Raw genomic sequence first — 24,367 nt, 5'->3', positions numbered from 1 at the left:
ACTCGCAAGGAGATGGATTCAGTACAAAACCAAAATTCTGCTTAAGAATCGTGGAATTTCACAGCACAGAAATAGAGCTCATCAACCCACCACATGTTATGCCAACCTTTCTGCAAATCGACACTAATCCCATTTGGTGGCATTAGTTCCATATCCTTCAATGTCTAAATGTGTCTTAAACGTCATGATTATATCCGATTCTTCTCACTCCTCTAACAGCAAGTAACAGATATCAATCACTCTGAACATACAAAGCATTCCCCTCAAATCCATTTAAAACACCTTCCTCTAACCTTAAACCTGTGCTGTCTTATTTAGAAATTTATTAGAAAGACTCTATCAAATCTTTCTAAGGCATTTATATTTTTAAATACCACGCAACCTCTTTCTCTCCAGCCTACTCAATCTCTCCCCATGACTGAAGTCATTTAATCCAGCCGACATCCTGGTGAATCGCCTGGGACGGAATGATACCGTAACATTTAGCGCCATCACTTTACAGCACCAGGGATCACCAGTCAGGGTTTGACTGTAAGGAGTCTGCATGTTCTCCACGTCACCACGTGCACCTCTGGGTGCTCCAGTTTCCCTCCACACTCCAAAGATGTATGGTTAGGGTTAGGGTTAGTAAATTGTGGCCTGCTAGGTTGGTGCTGGACACACGCTGACACTTGCAGTCTGCCCCCAGTGCACCCTTCACTAATCTGATTGGATGCAAATGACACCCATCACCGGATGTTTCTACATACAAGTGACAAATAAAGCTGATCTTTAATCTCCTCTGCACTCCCTCTGGTACAACCAAACCCTTCCTATACAGTGGCAACAGGTACTTCTCGGGGACATGAACTATACATGGCTCCCTTCCCCTGGTCAGCTTTGAGAGTGAAATTGCAACCACAAGCACAGGGCTGCCGTGACTACTGTGAAAACGCTGTCATGCAGAATCTGCAGTGCCTGAAATAGACTGGATGTTCCAGAGAAGATTTCTGCTTCATTGCTGCGTCCTGCTGAAGAGCTTGGCACAATAGCACCATGTCCTATCCTGCAGGAGGAAGGAAAGTGCTGAACGTGAGACATGGATAAAGACCGAATAAGGACAGGTACTTGAGAGCTTGCTAACAAGCAGAGACACTCTGGTGAGAGGCAAGTCCAACACATAACCATCCCCAAGCAAAGGAAATCAAAGCATGCAATGTAACAGTAACAGTATTATCCAATACACAACGACAGCCTGGGGAAAACCAATGATTTTAAGTTAACGTGTAGAAGGCACTTAATTACTCTGCCTGTATATACTGCACTAAGGACTCAATCAATGTCCTCAAACAGATTTTCAGTTCTTTGCTAAACACAGGCCAGGATTGTTGAAGAATGTATTCTATTTGTATCTTAGTATAACTCCACAAACAGATCATCACCAGCCTGAATCCTGGAAGTCCATATCCAATAGCACTACGAGTACCACAGCAACTTCTGTGAATCAAGGAAGTGACTCACCACCATTTTCTCCAGGGCAGTTAGGGAGAGGCAATAGATGCTGTGTTTGCTCGTAATGCCCAGATCTTAAAAAAAGGAACAAACAGACAGGGTTCACAAATAATCATATCTTACGAACAATGTACGTGACTCCTGCAAGACCTTTCCTGGATGTGGCCTGTACCACTGGAAGGGTAGATCAAAGTGGTGGCATAGTGATATACAAGCAGGAGGAATGACCCTGGTAATCTTCATAAATTCTAAGCTAGTCATAGAGGCCGATCATTAAATAGTTAATGAGAGGATACAGTAAATAACATGTCAATCACTACAGAGACAAGGCTGTGAATGGCAAAGACACAAGCAGCGAAGTTCAGCCAGAAGTGAGAAGTGACTAATCTATTTTGTCTTCCTCGTAAGATCATCACCAGCACAGAAACCAGACTTCAGCCCATCTAATTCACCCAACGTAATAAATGACCAGGACGACAGGACACGGCAAAAGCTATGAGACCAGACAACATCCCTGTGGTAGTACTGAACCAGCTGTGACTCTAGTGCCTCCTGTACAGCCACAACACAGACATCAACGTGGAACATTGCCCAAGTACATCCACTTCAATGAAAGCAGGGCAAATGCAGTCCAATATAACCAATACTCATCATCAGTGCAATCAAATGGCATTTATCCTCGGATAATCTGCTTAGAAAACTCAGCTCAGTACCGCATCCCCGCATATCTCCCGGAGTAAGATCTAAATTCCAAAGGTGAGGTGAGAGTGACTGTGCTTGTCTCAAGGCAGCATCTGACGGCGTAGCAAGGAGCACTGGTAAAACTGAAGCCAATTGACATCCAGGGGAATCACCCGAAGATGGAGTTACACACATTTCAGATGAAGAAAGCTCACACCTCCATCATGTCAACGCAGGTGGGTATCCAAGGCACAAGCATCTTCAGCTGTCTCACCTTCCTTTCAGAACTGCGGATCTTTTTTGATGTCTGCATTATATTCAATATCTCTTGCAACTCCTCCATAAATAAAGTAGTCCATGTCTATAATGAACAAGATCTGGACAACTTTCAGGAATGGGCTAATAAAGCTGTAAGTAACATATACGCCACAAAAACGCCAATCTCCACTGTCTGGCACATTTGTAGTAAGAGGAAGTTAAACCACTTACTTGGCATAACCATCACTGAGTCTCCAACCAGCACACTCTGGAGGTCACCATTTACCAGAAACCCAACTGGACCAGCTTTATAAATACTGTATCCAAAGTAAACAGTGCTCTGGAACAAAACAAGTAGGCAATCTCAAACTCTTGAAGTTGACACATAGCTACTTCTCTACAGTGTAGAGTCAGTGACTTATTATGTGCAAATGCACAGTCCTTGGAGTGTCAATCTCTGACCAGATAGTGAAGAGACTCCAGTGGGTTTACATACAGATAGAGTTCTGTTGGATGTCCAGAGCACTGAGAGGCAGAAATGACTTGCTTCAGCTGTGTCTAAGTAGATAGGGTTTCTTGCATGAAAAAGGCACTGGTCAAGAAGATGGTAAGAAGAGCAAAGAATAATTTATTTTGTATGCAGGGGATAGTGAGATGAAGGGAAGGTGGAACTTGAGAAGAACAAAGTCAGCCCTCCTTATCCACGGATTCCACGTGCGCGGATTCAACCAACCGCAGATCGGGAAAACACGGAAGTTCTCTCTCCAGCTCTCGTTGTTTGAGCATTGTTCGCCTCGTGTCTCGTGGGTACAGACTTTTTTTCTTGTCATTATTCCCTAAACAATACAGTATAACAACTATTTACGTAGCATCTACATTGTATTAGGTATTATAAGTTTTCTAGAGATGATTTAAAGTATACAGGAGGATGTGCATAAGTTATATGCAAATACTACGCCATTTTATATAAGGACCTTGAGCATCCGCGTTTTTTGGTATCCGCGGGGAGTCCCGGAACCAATCCCCCACGGATAAGGAGGGCCGACTGTATATGAGCTTATCCTTGTCTGTGATCATCTTTGAGTCTTTGGTGACTGTGACAATGACCACTCTATGACTATGATAACTGTGACAATGTATTCTCTTCGATCTATAGATATGATGGGACCACGCCAGTCTGCTGCGGGACCCTACAGTTACTAACTTCGGGTAGATAAGTGCTTTGTGTCATTTCTAAGTTATATGTGTGCCACGACTGCTGCAAGGGTGTGTACGCTGAAATGTGTCTGTCAGCTGTGTACATGAGCACACTTCAGACAACACAGCTATGTTGATGAAGGAAAATGTAAGGTGAGTGTAGAGCTGTGTTGAATAGGATCGAACTGTGGTGAAAGTTTAACTGTGCACCTGCTGGTAATTCAAACTTGCTGATGTCTTCACCAGTATCAACCTTGTATGTGAGGTCATTAAAATCCTCACATTCCTGGCATTCAACCCCTTGGGCACCCAAGCAGAACCTCCCTCCTGTTATTCATTGTTGCAAGTCTTTAGGTAAATGTCTACATGCAGCATGTGTGCATGTGACAGAATTGGGTATATTAAAAAATCAGCATCTGTTCTGAAGCTCCTGCTGCCGCCCAGAATGATTTACTGCAGCACTCACCAGCTCTACAATAGTTAATCACAGGCCACCTCCCAACTCAATACTGCTGGTGATAAGTAAAGCACACAAAACCCGGCATGAGAAAAAGAAAAGGTGCTTTGATACCTGCCAAGATTCAGTGATTGACTGCACTGAACCCAGAGGCTGAGGGGAAGGGGAAATAGCTGAGACACCGAAACTTTGGTGAAACTTAACGCATAATGAATAGGCACTGTCAAGTACAAAGGCGGCAGTTGTCACTGAAAGGGAAAGTGAGGTGTCAATAACCAGAGAAAACACAGGAGAATTAACTACAACAGAACTGACTTTTGAGGAAAACAGGAAACAGTACAAAAATAGAGGAAATTACAACCGAATATCTGAATTTTCTACAGGATATGTGGGTGATGCAAATAGGACTTTGGAAACGGACAGCACTGAAGACAGCAGGCACGGTATCCCATGGTGACGCCAATAAGTGGCTACTCGGTGTGCAGCTCTAATGGGAATCATCAGGTATTCCCGCTGAGGACGTCAACAGCTGAAATCCACGGTCACAGCCATGGGTACTTCAGTAAACAAGATAATTTTAATACGTTTGAAAAATCTGCTAATGCTCAAAATCAACAGACCCCCCCCCCCCCAAATGACAGATTCAGGTTTAAGGAAACAGGCGGGGAAGGTGTGCTGGGCTGCAGCTACGATTGAAACATAGAGGCGCTAAGCTCCAACTCCTGCTGCCAAAGGTACAGTTTCTGTAAAATAAAACTGAAGACCTCAAAGAAAGATTGCAATATTAGAGGGACATCATGAACTGTGCATTCTTTGCTCCACAGAAACATGGCTCACCTCTGGGATTTCAGATGTCGCACTGCAGCCCAGTAGCTTCATCATTCTCTGCAAAGACAAGTCAGTTGAGCCTTTTAAAGGTAGAGGAGGGGGGGAAGTGCGCTTCATTATTAAATCATTGTGGTGCACGAATGTGACGGTTCTGTCTCAGCCCTGCTCACTCAAACTGGCACATCCAGCGGTCAAGTGTCGTACATTGTATCTGGCGAGGGATTCTTTCCGCCATCATCTTGGTAGCAGTGTACATGCCACCTCAGGACAACGTCAGACAAGCACTGGAAGAGCTGAGCACCACGAGCAGTAAGCACGAAATACTGCACCCTAATGCTTTCACTATCACCTTGAGGGATTTCAACCCGGCCAGCTTGAAGTCTCTGAACAGCCACCACCAACATGTCACCCGTGGAACCAGAGGAACCAACACATTGGACCACTGTTATACCACCACGCCCGCATCTCAGACAGGCCGATCACCTGGCTGTACCTCTACTCCCAACGTATAGGCAGCGACTAAAGATTGCAGCACCAGGGGTGAGAACCAAGAAGGTTTGGTCATGGGAGGACACAGAGCTGCAGTGAGTCAGTGGACAGGACAGTATTCGGGGATTCAAGTTCAAGGTCTGAGTGAATGCACCACAGTTGTTACCGACTTTGTGAAGACCTGTGTGGAAGAGTAAGAGCCTTTGATAACATACTAAATGTACCCAAGCCAAAGCCATGGATGAACCAGGAGATTCATAATCTGAGGGCTAGATCTGTAGCATTCCAGACCAGTAATCCAGAACTATACAGGTCCAGGTATGGCCTATGGAAGGTTCTTTAAGAGCAACAAAAAAAGACAACTCCAATTGAAGTTAGAAACGGAATCAGCTCTGGCAGGCCACTACTCTCTACAAGGCAAAACCTAACATCATCAATGTCTGTCTCGTCGGAACTTTCTCAAGAGGGCCTCTGGCTCCGATGGTGTACCTGACACAGCACTGGAAGCCTGTGTCGAGCAAACGATGGGAGTGTTCAAGGACATCTTCAATCTCTCACTGCTGCAGTCGGAGGTTCCCACCCGCTTCAAAATGGCAACAATCATACCAGAGCCCAAGAAGAACTGACTGAGTTGCCTCAAGACTACATATCCATAAGACACAGGAGCAGAATTAGGCCATTTGGCCCATTGAGTCTACTGCACTATTTCTTCATGGCTGATCCACTTCCCTCTCAAACCCATTCTTCTTACTTCTCTCCATAACCTTTCACGCCCTGACTAATCAAGAACATATCAACTTCTGACTTAAATACACCCAATGACCTTGCCTCCACAGCTGCCTATGGTAAAGAATTCCACAGAATTCATTGCTACTGCAAAACAACATATGCCAGAGATATTAAACCTGACTCTGCCAGAACTGGTCTATATTAATCCATTTACACTCATCTCACCAAAACCCATTTTATTCTTCTCATATCTGTATCAACTCCACCCAGATTCAACCACTCACTGACACAGCAGAGTTACTTAGAGGGGCTAATTCACCTGACTTGCATGTCTTTGGCACGCGGGAGGAAACTAGAGCACTGGGAAGAAACGCACTCCATCACAGGGAGAATGTGAAAACTTCACACAGACCGATTGACCAGAGTCCCCAGGGCCCTGAGGCAGCAGCTCTACCTGCTGCACCACTGTGTCGCCCCCAAAGAAAGGTACCCTATGATGGAGGTTAGCTCCAAGACCTACTGCACACAGATAATCAAATATTTCACTCACTGAAGTAGCATGCAGTCCACGGCCATTTGAAATGATAGAAAGCAAAGAACAGATGAAAATGAAAATGTTAGTGGATGTTTTGTTAGATTCTTGGACCACTCAGGAATTGTAATTTTGGTGAATTATTTAACTGTTTACTGATAGGTATCAGTATAGCTTAAATAACAAGAGGGTTCAAACTATTTGTTATGTACAGAGAATCTGAACTGACACTAAGATTTGTAACTCGATTGGAAGTAGCACCAAAAAACGCCAGACTTTATATCCAGTTTTGGTCTGTCCTATTCACAACAGAAATTGTCAGAGAATGGGTAAGAAGGCGAGCTGCTTACCAAGGCAGTTATGGCCATCATGTGCTAACTTGAAACCATCGTAACAGGTGCAGCGGTAGTTCCCTGGGATATTGATGCATTCATGAACACAGCCACCGTTGTATTCGTTGTCACATTCATCAATATCTGAAAGTCAATTAATTTTAGGGTCAGTACACAGGTAATCGAACACATAAGAAGCAGAAGATTAATATTTCTCCAGAATTTGCCTCACTTTTTAGCTTCTTGGTTTAATTAATGCTAAATTAATTAAATATTTAAGTTAAATCAGGTAATCATTCACCAGCATATGCCATCTTCAGTAAAATGAATTGCATGGTCACTTTCATTGATATTCGATGAAACAGCTGCACTGAGAAGATGATCAATCAACTCTGTTCCACCAGTCTGTTATCTCCCAATGACATGCATAGAACTAATCTTCCACCCCCACCCCCGACCCCAGTGTTTACTAGAAATATACCTAACATAAAAACTCTAAAATATTCTGCAGTGCAATTACTTGTATCAACTCTGCAGATCATTCCATTTCTAAACACAAAGAAATTTCCAACTCTGTGAAAATGAAGCACTGCCCACATTTGGACAGAGTAGCAAATTATGATACTTGTACATAAAGGACACGGAGAGTATGCAAACAATTTTATTGTTTCTTCTGCAAACTAGTGAAAAGACACCAATTGTAAATCAAGTATTGCTCAGGTTGCAAATGCCCAACTGATGTACACAGTGGTTTGGGACAGCAGTGCGATGCATGACGATGGATTTGACGGCTGCTATGGGGCTGCAGGCATCTTCTGCCAGGTGGGAATAAGGCGGTTCTGGATGCATTCCCCACCCTCCCCTCACTCACGACCCCCTACCTCAGCAGCCACTGAGCTGCAACCGGGTGAACTGAGCAGAGTTGGAAGCACTCAGCATGCTCACTGAGTCACTGAGGCTGGCTAGCAGCTGCTCTTCCAGTGCCTGCTCGCTCTCCCATCACCACTGTTGCTGTGATCCCCTCCCAAAAGCTGTTTTTGTTCATTTATACATTATGCACAGCTTGTGTTGTGAATGGTTCTCGGTAATGGAACTCCGTTGTAACCAGGGGACCGTGCAAACTGGAAACAGCAAGTATATTATATAATCTGACAAAAAAGAAATAAACAGACTAGTAAAAATTGTATTTAGTGTAGCTCAATTGAGATAAGCACACATATTTTATCTCCACCAGCATGTTTTAAAGTGTTCCACAGGATGACTTTCAACATGATTCAATTGTGCAATAATTTTGGAGAGTGTCAATGAACCCTAAACTTGAAATTCCCTCCAGGTGAGAAGCCTGTTCAAAATGCTGGCACCTATTGTAGGTCCCTCCTCCCATTACTTCATTAGTAGCTTGAGGAGATTACATAGGTCACCAAAGCCTCTTGCAAATTGTACATTTGGAGAGCATTCTAACTGGCACGGAGCCTCCGATGCACGGGATCACAGAAGCTGCAGACGGTTCTAGGCTCAGCCATTCCCATCATGGGCACAACCCTCAACACCTCCATCACGATATCTTCAAGAAGTGTTGCCTCAAAAAGACCTTCACCAGCTGGGACATGCCTTCTTTGTGTTACTTATCGTAGGGGGAGGAGGTACAGGAGCCCGAAGACCCACACTCAACATTTTAAGAGAAGCTTCTTCCCCTCCACCATCACATTTATGAACAGTCCATAAACCCATAAGCACTACCTTATTATGTCTTTTGCACTATTTATTTATCTTTGTAGCTTACACTAATTTTAAGTCTTGTACTGTAATGCTGCCACAAAACAACACATTGCACAATCTTGTGTCAGTGATAGTAAACCTGATTCTGATTGATTCTCCAGGTTAATGTTCTAGCAATGGTTCCTCTAATATAAAACAATCAATACAGTTACAGCAAGAATAGTACCTCACCATTAAATATTTAAGAACTTATCTTCAAGGACATCTCTAAAAACATGTCAAATGGCCGAAACTGAACTACTGCTACTTAATAGCATTTCAATTTTTCCCTCCAAGAGATTTTACATTGTATCAATCATTGGATAAGGAATGCTTTCTTCAGATTATAAAGACATTATTTCCTTAGAAATTAACCTCATAACTATCAAAAGTTATGGTAAAATAGTCTAATATAATAATTATAAACTACAGATTAATACAGGGCAGTACTTCAACAGTGCATTAACACATGGGAAATGATGATTTGATAACCTTTCTGGAACACAGAACACTACAGCACAGTACAGGCCCTTCAACTCATGAAGTTATGCCAACCTTTTAACTTACTCTAAGATCAATCTAACCCTTCCCTCCTACAAAGCCCTCAATTTTCCTTTCATTCATGAGTTTCATTAGTGTCCGTCTAGCACCACCTCTGCCAGAGTGTTCTATGCACCCAATACTTTCTGTATAAAAACTTGCCACTGACATCCCCCCGCCCTTACACTTTCCTCTAATCACCTTATGATAATGCCCCCTTGTATTAGCCACTGCCGTGCTGGGAAAGTTTACATGGACTAAGATTGAGCTCTTCTCGAAGAACAAGTCAACATAAGGGATATGATAAGTGGGTAATGTCTCTGAGGCATAATGATTTTGTGCAATCCAAATTAACAATGACAGCATCCTAATTATGCTTCCAAATTTTAAAATACTTGGCATCCTTCATATTATCATTGGAGAATTTACAAATAAGAAAAAAAAAACATAATATAATTAAAAATAGGAGGAATTTAAAAAGCAGAAATGTGTCCAAAATTTTAACACAACGAATACTGAACAGAAATTTTCTTTAATGTTAATTACAATTAAAAATATGCTTGTGATGCAGGTACAGGAAAAAACGGTATTATTCATTCCCATTTCAGAAGGCAATGTAACCACGGTCATGTCATTGAAAGATCAGCTCTCCGTTCCAATATTTCCAATTATTATGAGAAAAACATTTTCTGCACTTTTTCAATTTTGGCTTCACCCAATACAGGAAATGCACACAGACATTAAGCATCAATCAGGCTAAAATGACATGAACCCACTTTGTAATATTAATGATATAAGAAATGGAAATTGTTTTTTAGATGGTAATACACTGTGAATTTCGTAATATAGCGCAGGATTATACTACCTTCACACTGTTTGCCATCTCCTGTGTAACCAGACTTGCAGATACATTTGTATGACTTGGGGGTGTTCTGACAGATGGCATCAATGTGACAATTATCTGTTCCTTCAACACATTCGTCAGCATCTGAAAAGCAAAAGCATGAAGTATTAAGAAAGGATCATTACTTTGTACTGTGTTAAACATAATAATCTGCTGTGGTATGTGAAAAATCTTGGATCTAATATGCTTTGACAGAGGACAATTTTCCAATCCATCTACTTGATACACAACATGCTTCAGAATTGGGCTGCAGCTAGCTTCATTGTGTTTGCTAAATTCATTTGGAAAACTGGACTTTTTCACACTGGCAATTGAATGGAAGTTTGAATCAAATTATCTCCCAGACAGAGTATTATAATTGTACAGAAGGAAAACAGACCATGCTCCCTGTAGTATCTTTCTACACTAATTCCACCTACCCACATTGCTCCATAGCCTTTCACATTAGTAACTGGTTTATTATTGCTATATATATCGAGATATGGTGAAAAATATTATTTTGCATGCCATCGAGGCATCCAGTCCAAACATAAGTACATCAAGATGATATAAAGGAAAAAGCAATAACGGAATGTCGAAAACTCTTGAGTCAAGGTGAAGTGTGAACTGGTAGACGACTAAAGTGCACTGGCCGTGACGAGGTAGGCTGAGAGACTGAGGATTCATTTTTATTGAACAAGAGGTCTATTCAGGAGTTTTATAACAGTAAGAGAGAACCTGCCCTCTTCAAGCTGTTGTATCTTCTGCCCAATGGAAGGTGGCAGAAGAGAAGAGAGGAGGGGTCTTTGATTATGTTGGTTACTTTCTCCAGGCAGTGGAGACTGTAGACAGGTCGACAGAACAAAGAATGGTTTTCAAAAAGAATGGACTGTGTTCACAACTCTAATTTTTTTTACGATCTTGCTGTGATGCATCTCGATAGCATGTCTCTGTGGTGCATCTTTAAAAACTGGTGAGGGTCTTTGGAGATATACCGAGCTCCCTTAGCCTGAGTGATGCAAGTATTGCATAGATGCTTCTCTTCAGAATCATGTCATGAGCCTAACTTAACTGGACTATCAACCTATCATCTAGCAGGGCTCATGAACAGAACGACAATCAGAGTCCTGCGACATACATAGAACTGTAATGGCAATTAGTGCAATGATTATCGGATAAATGCTGGGAGGGCAGTAGCCAGAAGTGAGTTCAAAAGATAATTATTATTTTTATAATTGCTCATGGCAAGCCAAGAACTATGAACCTCCACTGCCATCACTCTGTCCTCTCCCTCCAACCACACAATTAGGTCGGAGCCCCCAAGTTAAAAACAGAAAATGCCACCCTACTGGTGCCCATTCCTGAGATTCTGAAAACAAGAGACAGTTCAGATTTTCATACTTAATTATGGTGGAAATCTGATTACGAATTTAAAACCAAACTGAAGGGAATAAATTTCAGGATTTTTAATGCTGTGCTCAGAGGTACTCTGTATCTACATGACATGGCTACTTCAGAATCAGAAACAGCTTTATTGGTGGGTGTGTGTGTGTGTGTGTGTGTGTGTGTGTGTGTGTGTACATGTTGTTCATCCTTTGGAATCGAAGACGACCACGACTTCTGTCAGGTGGAGGGTTTGTGACTGTGGGTCCGGAGGTGACTGGTGAGGCCAATCCAGGCCCTGAAAGCTCGCCCACATGTGGGACACATGAGGGTAGATGCTGCAGTGGAAGTGGAGGTAGCTCGAGCCTTGCGCGCGGCGCGTTTCCTCTGAGCCTCTGCAGTGCGTCTGATTTCTGCTGCATACTCTCCTTTAGTGGTCCTGCTCCACCAGGTTGGGTGGTCCAGAGCAAGTGATTCCCAGCTACTGGGATTGATGTTGAGCTCTTTGAGGGACACTTTGAGGCAGTCTTTGAAACGTTTCTTCTGCCCTCCAACTGAGCGCTTGCCCTGGCTCAGGTCTCCATACAGCAGCTGTTTTGGTAGTCGACTGTCAGACATCCTGATGACGTGGCCAGCCCATCTGGCTTGGGCTTTCTGTAGGAGGGTGTAGAGTAGATGTTGTGGGTGCTAGCCCGCTCCAGGACCTCCGTGTCTGGGACTTTGTCCTGCCATCGTACGTGGAGAAGTCTGCGGAGGCAGCTCAAGTGGAAGTGGTTGAGCTGTTTAGCGTGTCTGCTGTAGACAGTCCAGGTCTCGCTGGCACAGAGGAAGGTGGTGAGAACCACTGCTCGGTAGACCTTCAGCTTGGTGGTAAGGCTGATCTTCTCTAAATTTAAGCATGACATCACACACACACACACACACACACACACACACACACACACACACACACACACACACACACACACACACACACACACACACACACACACACACACACACACACACACACACACACACACACACTAGTAAAACTCTCATGCTTTGTTTGTCTGGTTGTGACCTCCAATTAGCACAAATGGTGCATTACAGTGGCACTTTTTTGGGCTAAATCAACTTAAAATGCACTAGCTTACAGAATGCATGCTAAGTTCAGGGTTATATAATCGTATAAAATTGCTCATTCGCCAAAATCAACTGCCCCGTTTTCACCCGAGAGCCAATCCGCCATCATGGAAATCGGGACACGACACCACGACGCATGCGCACAACCAGCCTCAGCAGCGACACCAACTGGAGCAAAAGGGCAGGGCAGCTCTATTTCAAGCAGTCACATATCACCATCAGCATGTGCAGGATTGGGACAGATCTAACTGTCCACCCATCAATAAAGTTACAGTTACAATCACAAAACCCTGTATTCATAAAAATTAAATCGTAACATTGAAATATAATAATCGTTATACAGAAAAAAATCTAAACCCACTACCAAAGTCAGAGCTGTTAGGAAAAGCAAGAAAATCATTATCATATAATAAAATATATTATTAGCCACCATCTGTACTTTTACAACAAATCAAAGGTTTTGAAAATAATTCAAAAATGGTCCCCAAAATGTCTAAAGGGCTAGATTCAAAAACTGAACACGGGATCTTCTCTAAATTTAAGCTTGACATAACATCCCATAACCCATAATGACAAACTTCGAGACACCCATCAAACCCTTTGCTGCAGACCAAGGACAGCGGTGACTATATCACATCTATTAGGAGAGCGCCAACCACGTCATCAAGAATAATCAGCTTCCTTTGGTGTTACTGCTTCGTATCTTCCATCCAGCATTGGGGTAAAAAAAAATATGGCCAGCCTAATTATGCCGCGTGGGAAGAGAAGGGGGACATTATGGTCAAGAGATGACGCCAGACATCGTCGGGAAGCAGCAAGGAGAAGGAGGGAACAAGAATCGGATGAGGCCAGGGCCACACAACTCCAGGATCAAAGAGTCAGGACATAAAAGATGAGAGAAGAAGAGACAGAAGGGGAGAGGCATGCACGTCTCCAAAATGACAACGAGAGGCATAGAAGGAGAGAAGAAAAGACAAAGGAGCTAGGAAATGCATGTCTCCAAGATCAGACACAAAGAATAAACAGCAGAAGAGATGAAGAGACAAGGGATGAAAGGACTGCACGTCTCCAGAATGACAACGAGAGGCACAAGGGTGGCAGATCAACCAGAAATGTTGCCATCAGAAGTGTCCCTCGTTAAACGAGGTGAAGCTGTATTTGCCTGGCTATGTGTCTTTCTTCTTTAATAAACTGGTTTTTCTTCTTCAATTTTTAAAGCAAAGCGATACCAGTAGCATTCAGGCAAATTTCATGTTCATTTTGGTCACATAAGACTGCACAACCTTTCTCTCAAAGGGTGCCCCAATGGGTCTATATATCTATATATATACACACACACACACACACACACACACACACATAAAAGTAGTGCAACAACAGAAACATTATATATTTTTAAAAGTGAGGGCATGACCCAGGTGATGGGACTAATTTTGCAACTTTCTGTAGCTTCTTTTAATCCCATGCAGTACCTCCCCCCCCCCCCATACTAGACAGTGATGCAGCCTGTCAGAATGCTCTACATGGTACATCTGTACAAGTTTTCAAGTGTTTTAGTTGACAAACCAAATCTCTTCAAATACTAATGAAATATAGCCACTGTCTTGTCTTCTTATAGCTACATTGATATGTTGGGACCAGGTTAGATCCTCAGAGATCTTGACACCCAGGAACTTGAAGCTGCTCATTCTCTCCTATTCTGATCCCCCTATGAGGATTGGTATGCCTTACCCTTCCTGAAGTCCACAATCAGCTCTTTCGTCTTACTGACGTTGAGTGCCAGGTTGTTGCTGTGACACCTTTCCACTAGTTGGCATATCTCACTCCTGTACACCCTCTCATCTCCAGCTGAGATTCTACCAACAATAGCTGTATCACCTGAGGTGCGCCAGTGTTGATCGTCAGTGAGGAGGAGATATTATCACGAATACTTACTGAGTTTACTAGCAATATCTTCTACACTCTAATATACATCAACTTTAAAAACTGCTGAAATCTTTCTGAGATACACTGCATGACTGGGTTTGAACAACACTGCTCTGTTCCGTAACCAGGTGGTAATAGTACCCACGCCACTATTGTTTTTTTGTCTTTTCTATTCATTATTTCATTAAAAATGATCACCTATTGTACTACTAAATTCGGGTTGTACCTATCCATTTAAGAATATAAAAAGTAAACAAGGGTGTTGTATTGGATCAGCAATCACATCCCTTACTATTTCTGTGGCAGCCAGAAATGACCCATTGGATTTCCTCTCCTCCTTTCACTTACCTCTTCAGTTTTGATTTAGACTTAAATCCAAAGAGCGCAAATGATTTGCCGTTTTGGGGCCCTGATTTGAATCTCACCCAAGACAAAGAAAATAATTCTGCTTATTTTCAACTAACAGGCATCTCAGCTATTTTTAAGACAATTTAACCATGCTCTGAAAGGAAGAAAACAGCTTGCAGTTGTATTGTGCCTTCATATCATTTTCAGGACATTTCCAAGCACAGAAGTTAGGAAGAGAACAGAAGGATGGAAAGCAGAAAGGGACAGGTTCATCAGGTTGGGTATGCCATAGGTGGATAGATTCTTTGAAACAGGGTAAACCATACACTTGGCTCTTCCTATATTCTGACACCTGAAATGGAGAAGAGTGCCAGCAAAGATATCCCAAATTAGAAAATACTTACTGAATATTGAAAGGCCTAGATCAGGGGTGTCAAACTCATTTTAGGTCACGGGCCGGATTGAGCAAAATGCAGCTTCATGCGGGCCGGATCAGTCGGACGCGTGCGAACGCAGCTTTCGTTGCCTCCGTTTTTTCAGCCTGCTCTCATGTGTCTCAGTCTCTGCTATAACTACAAAGTGTTTCACTTTACAAATTCCGTTTCTTATGAAGAAGACTGCCGAGCAAGACTGCCAAATAAACACTAAAAACCCTGAAAACCTGGTACCTGAATAAACTCAGCATTAGCCATATCATACGCCATAGGCGCTTCGATTACTGGGGCCAGCTTTAATAGTAATTAGATATTATCTCGCAGGCCAAAGATAATTCCACCGCGGGCCTTGAGTTTGACATGTATGGCCTAGATAGATTGGATATAGAAAGGAAAACAACATGGGAAGAATATAAGAGGTTACTATGAGGGGCTATACAAACAGTAAGAAATTCAAAATGTGAACATCTAAAAGACACAATTACTTTTAAACAAATGAAAACACAAGTAATATTGAAGGTCTGAAAATCAATAATGAACATACCTGGAAACATCAAATGGACCAATGAAGCAAAACTACACTATACTTCTCTTCTGAAACAGCATGAAGTACATCAAGAAGTATGGGGACAGAGCAAGGTATGGTGCTGAGACAGAGGGCTCAGCATTGTGTTGAGACACAGGGAAGACAAGGTATAGTATTGAGAGAAAGGGACGACAAGGGAGAGTATTGAGACGGAGGGACAACAAGGGAGAGTGTTGAGACGGAGGGACAACAAGGGAGAGTGTTGAGACGGAGGGACGACAAGGGAGAGTGTTGAGACGGAGGGACAACAAGGGAGTGTTGAGACGGAGGGAAGACAAGGGAGAGTGTTGAGACAGAGGGATCGGTATAGTGTTGAGACTGATGACTAGCCATATTAGTACAGAATGGTAAAGCAGGTTGAAAAGGTGAATCACCTACTCATGCTCCTGTTTTCTATGTTCCTTTTATTTGGATTTTCTAATTAAAAATTAATTACAACAGCAGTTAGATCTGACAACTTGATTTAGACAACTTGATTTAAACAGCTTCCCTGATAATTCCTGAAAACAAGGCTAAATCACCTAAAACAAACTTACTGAAATTCAGTAATATATACAAAACAGATAGTGCTATTTTCCATATGTGCTGAACAACTGCAAAGCTGGTAAGCGATTTACAATTATCATACGTGCCTTGGACAGTGGTTGGTATATTATCCTGGCCTCCTGGTTTTACAGGACAACAAATTTTTTCGAAAGCATTGCTTCCTCTACATTGTTTTTTGTTTATGGTAGACCGCTTGAAGCTGAACTCATATAATTTCAGACTACTTGTATCACATAGGAATTTGGAGAACCAAAAAATGAACTTTTATTGAATATAATGTGTTTAATTGCAGAATGGTGCTAATGCTTTGCAATAATTTAACTAAGCTAAAAATGTGTTGTTGACAATTTTCATTTGTACTCAGTGTCTGAGGCTTCTCACATAAGTGTCCAACAATAATCAGCCGGCATTGATGGATTCCAGTTGCTCTGACGTTATTTAACAATGACTGCAATGTCCTGGTGAAGCCTTTCACCATGCTCGTCACTAACAGCACCAAGATTTGCAGGGAAGAAGTCTAAATGGGGATATAGTAAATGAATCTTTAGCGACATGTTGCACATCAGGACTTTGTATGCTGAAGCTTGTAGTTTGGTGTTTTGCGGCTGACAAGAAAATTGTCAACTACATCCTTGAATGCCTTCCAAGCAATTTTCTCTGGTCCCACTGGAAGTTCTTCAAATTGCCCGTCATTGATGACCTGGTTGAGTTGTGAACCAACCAAAATGCCTTCTTTAATCTTGGCATCAGTTATTCTGCCTTGAACTATTAATTGAAATAACAATTATAGGTGATTTCAAAAACAAATGGAGCAAGTTAGGGAAATTCCATTGTGATTTTCATGATCAGCAACCCAAAATTGATAAGATACACTCAAAAGTATTCAGGAAGCAAAGTCTTTGTTGTGCAGTTTTATTATTAAATAACACCTATAGGTAAGTCCATTCACAATGTTTAAATACACAACTGTTCTGACGAAGGGTCTCGGCCCGAAACGTCGACAGTGCTTCTCCTTATAGATGCTGCCTGGCCTGCTGCGTTCCACCAGCATTTTGTGTGTGTTGTTTGAATTTCCAGCATCTGCAGATTTCCTCGTGTTAGACTTGATGTGTTACTTTGCTCCTATAACTTACATGAACAGCTGAGCACTATCAAGGACTGAATGATTATGCCAGAGAGGGAGACCATTCAGGTCTATTCTGAGACCTTATAGTCAGCTTCATTCCTCCTTTCTTCCTCCACAGTCTTACTTATTATTTCCCACAAACAAAAATCTGCAGAAACTTGGAATCTTGAATAATGCTGGACATACTCAGCAGAGTGTGGCGCATGAAACATAACTAACATTTCTGATCCATCATCAGAACTGAGTGCCTAACCCATTCCACATATAATCTATGACTGCTTCCATCATCCTCACAGGGAGTATGCTCCAGATTCTGCTTAAAATCATTTTTCCTCACACCCCTAATGCACCTTTAGCCCATCACTTTAAATCAATGTTCCCTGGACTTTGAACCATCTACAGCCTCTTTATATTTAACCTATCCATAACTGTTGTGATCTTGTACAGCTGGAACATTTTATCTTTCCCAAGAGCATTTAAAGTTTCAAAACAATAAGCCTCTTCCAGGATTTGAAAGGAGGGTGAAAAACTGACAGGGGAAAATTCACAAGAAACTAAACAAAGACCATCTTTCCAGTAACATTCACTTATGATCATTAAGTACTGAGTGTAAATGTTGCAGCTTATGGTCCCACACAGGATAAATAGATAGATACTTTATTGATCCCAAGGGAAATTAGTGTCACAGTGGCATTACAAGTACACAAATATTCAAATATTAGAAGAGAAATAAGAAAGAAGGAAAAATAAGTTACCTTAAAAATAAATAAGATGTACAAGATTTACAAGTCAAAGATTACAAGACCACTTCCCCGACTATAGGTTGCCTCATTATAGAGGCTGATGGCCAAGGGTAAGAATGACCTCATAGACAGCTCTTTGGAGCTGTGCAGTTGTCTTAGTCTATTTCTAAAAGTGCTCCTCTGTTCAGCCAAGGTGGCATGCCGAGGGTGAAAAACATTGTCCAGAATTGCCAGGATTTTCCGGCGGGTCCTTTGTTCTACCACAGCCTCCAAGATACCCGAACCACTGCTGCTCATTGTACAGTTACTCATTCCAGAAGAAAACTTTAAAAGTTTGCTTCAATAACCTGTTGCAATCAGTTTGAACTGCCCACATTTATCCCTTGCTTCTACACTCAATTATGAAATTCCTGGTTACAACCCAGAGGACAGGGCCTCGTTAAACAGCTTGTTGTTTTCAACCAGAGAAATCTATCTGGAAAACTACGAAGACGACGTGTTTATACTTGGAAAACACTATGATCTCTTGTCCATTTCTTAGTCTGGAACTCATTGTGACTATTCTGGCAAATCTAAACTTATAAGTGGTTGCTTTTATATTGAGTATAAAGAGAACTTATGAGCTCTGCGTACCCTGGGGCAGGTATTCAATTAAAAATTGTCCGAATTCAAGTCTCGGAACTAATAGCTTCAATACTATTAGGTTTCTAGTGTTATGGAAGTAAGAATTATAAACATGGATTTGATCTTTTACAACATATATAAACCTAATAAGAAGGAAAATCAGCATATATTTTTCTTGATGATACTTCTGACACAAAGTGCCGTATCATATGATTACCACAAAATATCATATAATCGGATTAGTACTCTATCTGGTTCTCTATCAGTACAAAATTCACTTTCAACTACTCATCTTTTTCTTTTGAAATACGAGTCAACACCAATAAAGAACAAATTAAGTCAACGCTCCCTATTCACCCAAACACAATAAATGTATATGTTGAATCAAGTTGATCCTTAACGCTTCATTAGAGGCTCAAATATCATCATCCAACCAAAGCACATTTATCTGAAAAGGACATGGAGCCTGCAACAGTATTTTTCATTCATAGCATCTGGATGTCACTGGCAAGTCTAACATTCATTGCCATCCCTCTTGACTCTTGAACTGTATGTGCATGCTGAAACATTTTAAAGGGCAGTAAAGAGTCAACCAAGTTGGTGTGGCTTTGGAGACACAGATGAACTAAGACTTCAGTAGAAGACATTAGTCAATCATGTCTTTTTTATTCTGCAGCAGTTTATCATTCTGTACCTGTTAGGATTATGCTTTGAACATCCTGATGGGGGATGAGGAAAAATTCAGCTTATCATTCATCGCATTAATGCTCCAAAAGAGATTGTCATCACACACTAGCCCACCACCTTCCCCCATCACCAAACACCAAGGGAGCTATTGGTCATCACAAAGAATGAGAAGTAGGATGGCGTGCATTTGAGCTCCAGCCACCCACTTCACTGCAGATTGCCTTCACATCGTCAGAATATCGCAGAGCTTCACAATCAATGACACACTGATAGCCTTAATGGAGAGGAAGATCCCACAAAACAAGGAATACGGAGTTTGTTGATCGAGAGACAAATGTTGGCAATGGCCTCTGAAGAATGGCTCCAGTCTTCAAACAGCATTGTAGCGTAATTTGTATCTCATTCAAACAGCAGATATTTTCAATAGGTTTCAATAGGTACATTTAATGTTAGAGAAAGGTATACAATATATATCCTTTATACAAGGTATACAATATACATTCTTTTTCTTCACAGATATCCATGAAAACAGAAGTGCCCCAAAGAATGAATGACAGTTAAATGTTTGAACCCCAAAGCCCTTCCCCCCAGCTCCCCCCTCCCACGTGAAAGCAGCAGCAAGGGAACAATCCCCCCCAGCAGCAAAAAAGCATCAGCACCTTCTACCGAGCACTCAAGCGTACCCCAAAAACTACTCGTTCACCCAGTAATTCGACATACCACAGGCTCTCTCTCCCTAATAAGGGAAAAGAGATGAGCCCGTTTCACAGCGAGAGGGAGACATAACAAACAACTTGTGGATTTATGATGTTAAAATTCTGATGCGTCGCTTTTTCCGAGCTTTGTGCCCAGAGAGTTGGCACCAAAAGGGTGCAGCTCTCTGGACACACAACCCTCGACAGCCAACCTGCTACTCCTGATGCTCCGTGTTCTCCCACGACACTTCAGTCAAGGCCACCGGCCTAGAATCAGCACACCCTCAGAGCCACCTAATCTGATAGACGGAAGTTCTAACATTGTATGGCCATCAAATACCAGCTGATGACACCAACTTCAGAGCTGTTAATTCAACACATAATTATTGGTACCCAGAAAATTTATGGTAGCTTAGTGGTTAATGCAATCGGTTTACAGCACCAGCCAGCAACCAATAATCTGATCAAGGTTCAATTCCCGCCACTGCCTGTTTGAATGTTCTCCTCGTGACTGTGTGGACTTCCTCCCACATCCCACAGATGCACAGTTAGTTTCAGTAAGTTGTGGGCCTGTTATGTTGGCCACACCTGTGGGCTGCCAGTACAATCCTGATCTGATGTAAAACGATGCATTTCACTGTATGTTTTGATGCACATACCACAAAGCTAACCTTTAAAAAATTAGATCAATCAATTAAAAATCGATAAAAATTTTGTTGGAAGTAAATCATATTTAATTGAGAGCTTTGATGAGAAATCATGAATATAGATAAGGATAGCACAGATTGCAATGCAGTTATGCATTTCAAAAACACGTGGAGGAAGCCCACATGGTCACTGGAAGAAAATGCAAAATCCACACAAACACGGAAGGTTAAGGATTAAAGTCGGAGGTGTGAGCCAGTGGTTCTCTACTTGCCATGATCAAAGTTCAAAGTAAAATCTATTATCAGAGTACATACATGCCACCACATACAACCCTGAGATTTCTTTTTCTAAAGGCATACTTAGCAAATCTATACAGAACAGTAACTGTAAACAGAATCAATGGATAACAGACTGTGTAAATGCAAATATAAATAAATAGCAATAAATAATGAGCATGAAATAACACGATAAAGAAGTCCTTAAATGAGTGTGGTTACCCCCTTTAGTTCAAGAGCCTGATGGTTGAGGGATAGTAACTGTTCTTGAAGCTGGTGGTACGAGCCCTTCAGATTTTTCACTGAGGAGTTTTAGCCTAAAATAAGGAAATTGTTCAGAGTGTTTTTTTAAAAAGCAGGTAGTGTAGTTAACAAGAAGGACCAATTCCTTTCCACCTTCCACAATTGTTTTCCAGTTTCAAAAAGGGATGAAGGAATCAAATGGGAATTCACTAGACTTCTGTGGTTGAATGGGGGTGTGATTGATTGTGCCTGAAACCTGAGAAGAGTGGGCAAACAAGACGAGAAAATATATAAAAAACACAACTGTCCTGATAACATTCTTGGAAAAGAATAACCTCACACTGATGCAATGTTTGATTCCTCACTGATGCACTGTCAATAACTCCAAAAGACTGGAAGTAGAGTAAATACTGAAAGGCTTTTATTAGCAGTAAAATGGACCACGTCCATGCTGGATGTCTGCCCTGGACAGTGGGAGGGGCAGTGACACAATTGCCTTTATCCAGGGGTCTGTGGGAGGAGCCACAGGAGCAGTCAGCAGAGGGGTGTGACCAGACAGATATACATAGTTTACCACACTCACATTATAATGCTTACATTGTATCTGAGCTGCCATTCAATGGTATACAGTCTAACCACAACAATAAATAACACATAGTGCTCCGTATCTAATAAAGAAATTATGTACAAGCTGCTCAGACTGGCTTGTATCAACATAGGTCCAACCCCAGACCTGTCTCAGGGTGACGTGATTGAATATTCAGTGTGAAGCACTGCAACAATGCTGCAGAGCTCTTCTGGTTTGGCAGATAGATTTAATACTGATTTGACACGTAGAGATTTAATACTGATTTGACACAGATAGATTTTATACTGATCTGACACACAGATAGATTTTATACTGATTTGACACGTAGAGATTTAATATTGATTTGACATGTAGAGATTTTATACTGATCTGACACGCAGATAGATTTTATACTGATTTGACATGTAGAGATTTTATACTGATCTGACACGCAGATAGATTTTATACTGATTTGACATGTAGAGATTTTATACTGATCTGACACGCAGATAGATTTTATACTGATTTGACATGTGGAGATTTAATACTGAATTGACACAGATTCTATATGATTTAACACATAGATAGATTTTATACTGATCTGACACACAGATAGATTTTATACTGATTTGACATGTAGAGATTTAATACTGAATTGACACAGATAGATTTTATACTGATCTGACACACAGATAGATTTTATACTGATTTGACACGTAGAGATTTAATATTGATTTGACACGTAGAGATTTAATACTGATTTGACACAGATAGATTTTATACTGATCTGACACACAGACAGATTTTATACTGATTTGACACGTAGAGATTTAATATTGATTTGACATGTAGAGATTTTATACTGATTTGACACGTAGAGATTTAATACTGATTTGACACAGATAGATTTTATACTGATCTGACACACAGATAGATTTTATACTGATTTGACACGTAGAGATTTAATACTGATTTGACACGTAGAGATTTAATATTGATTTGACATGTAGAGATTTTATACTGATCTGATACGCAGATAGATTTTATACTGATTTGACATGTAGAGATTTTATACTGATCTGACACGCAGATAGATTTTATACTGATTTGACATGTGGAGATTTAATACTGAATTGACACAGATTCTATATGATTTAACACATAGATAGATTTTATACTGATCTGACACATAGATAGATTTTATACTGATCTGACACACAGATAGATTTTATACTGATTTGACACGTAGAGATTTAATACTGATTTGACACGTAGAGATTTAATATTGATTTGACATGTAGAGATTTTATACTGATCTGATACGCAGATAGATTTTATACTGATTTGACATGTGGAGATTTAATACTGAATTGACACAGATTCTATATGATTTAACACATAGATAGATTTTATACTGATCTGACACATAGATAGATTTTATACTGATCTGACACACAGATAGATTTTATACTGATCTGACACACAGATAGATTTTATACTGATTTGACATGTAGAGATTTAATACTGAATTGACACAGATTCTATATGATTTAACACATAGATAAATTTTATACTGATCTGACACACAGATAGATTTTATACTGATCTGACACATAAATAGATTTTATACTAATTTGACATGTAAATAGAGTTGGATTAAGAACACACAGACCTGTCTGGAGGAGGAGCTTGGGAGAATTAATGGTGCCTAACAGCAACTCCTTTGCTTGCATCTCCGGAAGCAGTTCTATTTCTATCTTTAATATCTCTATTTTTCCCTTTCAGGGTTCTTTTGAAGACCCTGACCTGGAGATAGACACTGACTTCTGTTCTTTGCGGGAATGGGACCCACTCTCGGGGTTTTCATGTCTGGCCGTTATTCAATACGCCAAGGCTGAGGCCTAAGAGATCAGCTCACCTTCGGAGTTCCGGGATCTCTGGAGACGGGTGGACCGAAGGTCGGTGCCTCTGCAGGAATCTGGTGTGTCGCGGGAGATGGAAGATGGAAAGCAGCGAGCTGGCTGTGTGCCCAGAGACCCGAGTTCTTTGGGCAGAGTTCGGAAAAAGCGACGCAATGGACCTTTTTACATCGTAAATCAGCGAGTTGTTTGTTATGTCTCCCCTCTGGCTTTGAGACGGGCTCACCTCTTTTTCCCTTATTGGGGAGAGAGAGCCCGTGGTATGTCGAATACCGGGTGAACGAGTAGTCTTTGGAGTACTGCAAGTCTGTGTCTT

At 41.3% G+C, this 24,367-nt stretch overlaps 1 protein-coding gene across 1 annotated transcript in view; it reads right to left on the bottom strand.

Annotated features, from left to right (window-relative positions):
• The window catches only part of LOC140717107 (signal peptide, CUB and EGF-like domain-containing protein 3), a 384,562-nt gene that overhangs the window by 287,598 nt on the left and 72,597 nt on the right, over positions 1-24,367 (bottom strand). The window contains 2 exon segments of the mRNA XM_073030336.1: positions 7,013-7,138; positions 10,158-10,280. Of these exon segments, the coding sequence (XP_072886437.1) occupies positions 7,013-7,138; positions 10,158-10,280 (249 nt within the window).

Source organism: Hemitrygon akajei, chromosome 27 (assembly GCF_048418815.1).
Source record: "Hemitrygon akajei chromosome 27, sHemAka1.3, whole genome shotgun sequence".
Classification (NCBI taxonomy): Eukaryota; Metazoa; Chordata; class Chondrichthyes; order Myliobatiformes; family Dasyatidae; genus Hemitrygon; species Hemitrygon akajei.
Note: the sequence above shows the minus strand (reverse complement) of the source record. Positions and strands in the feature narration are given on the sequence as shown.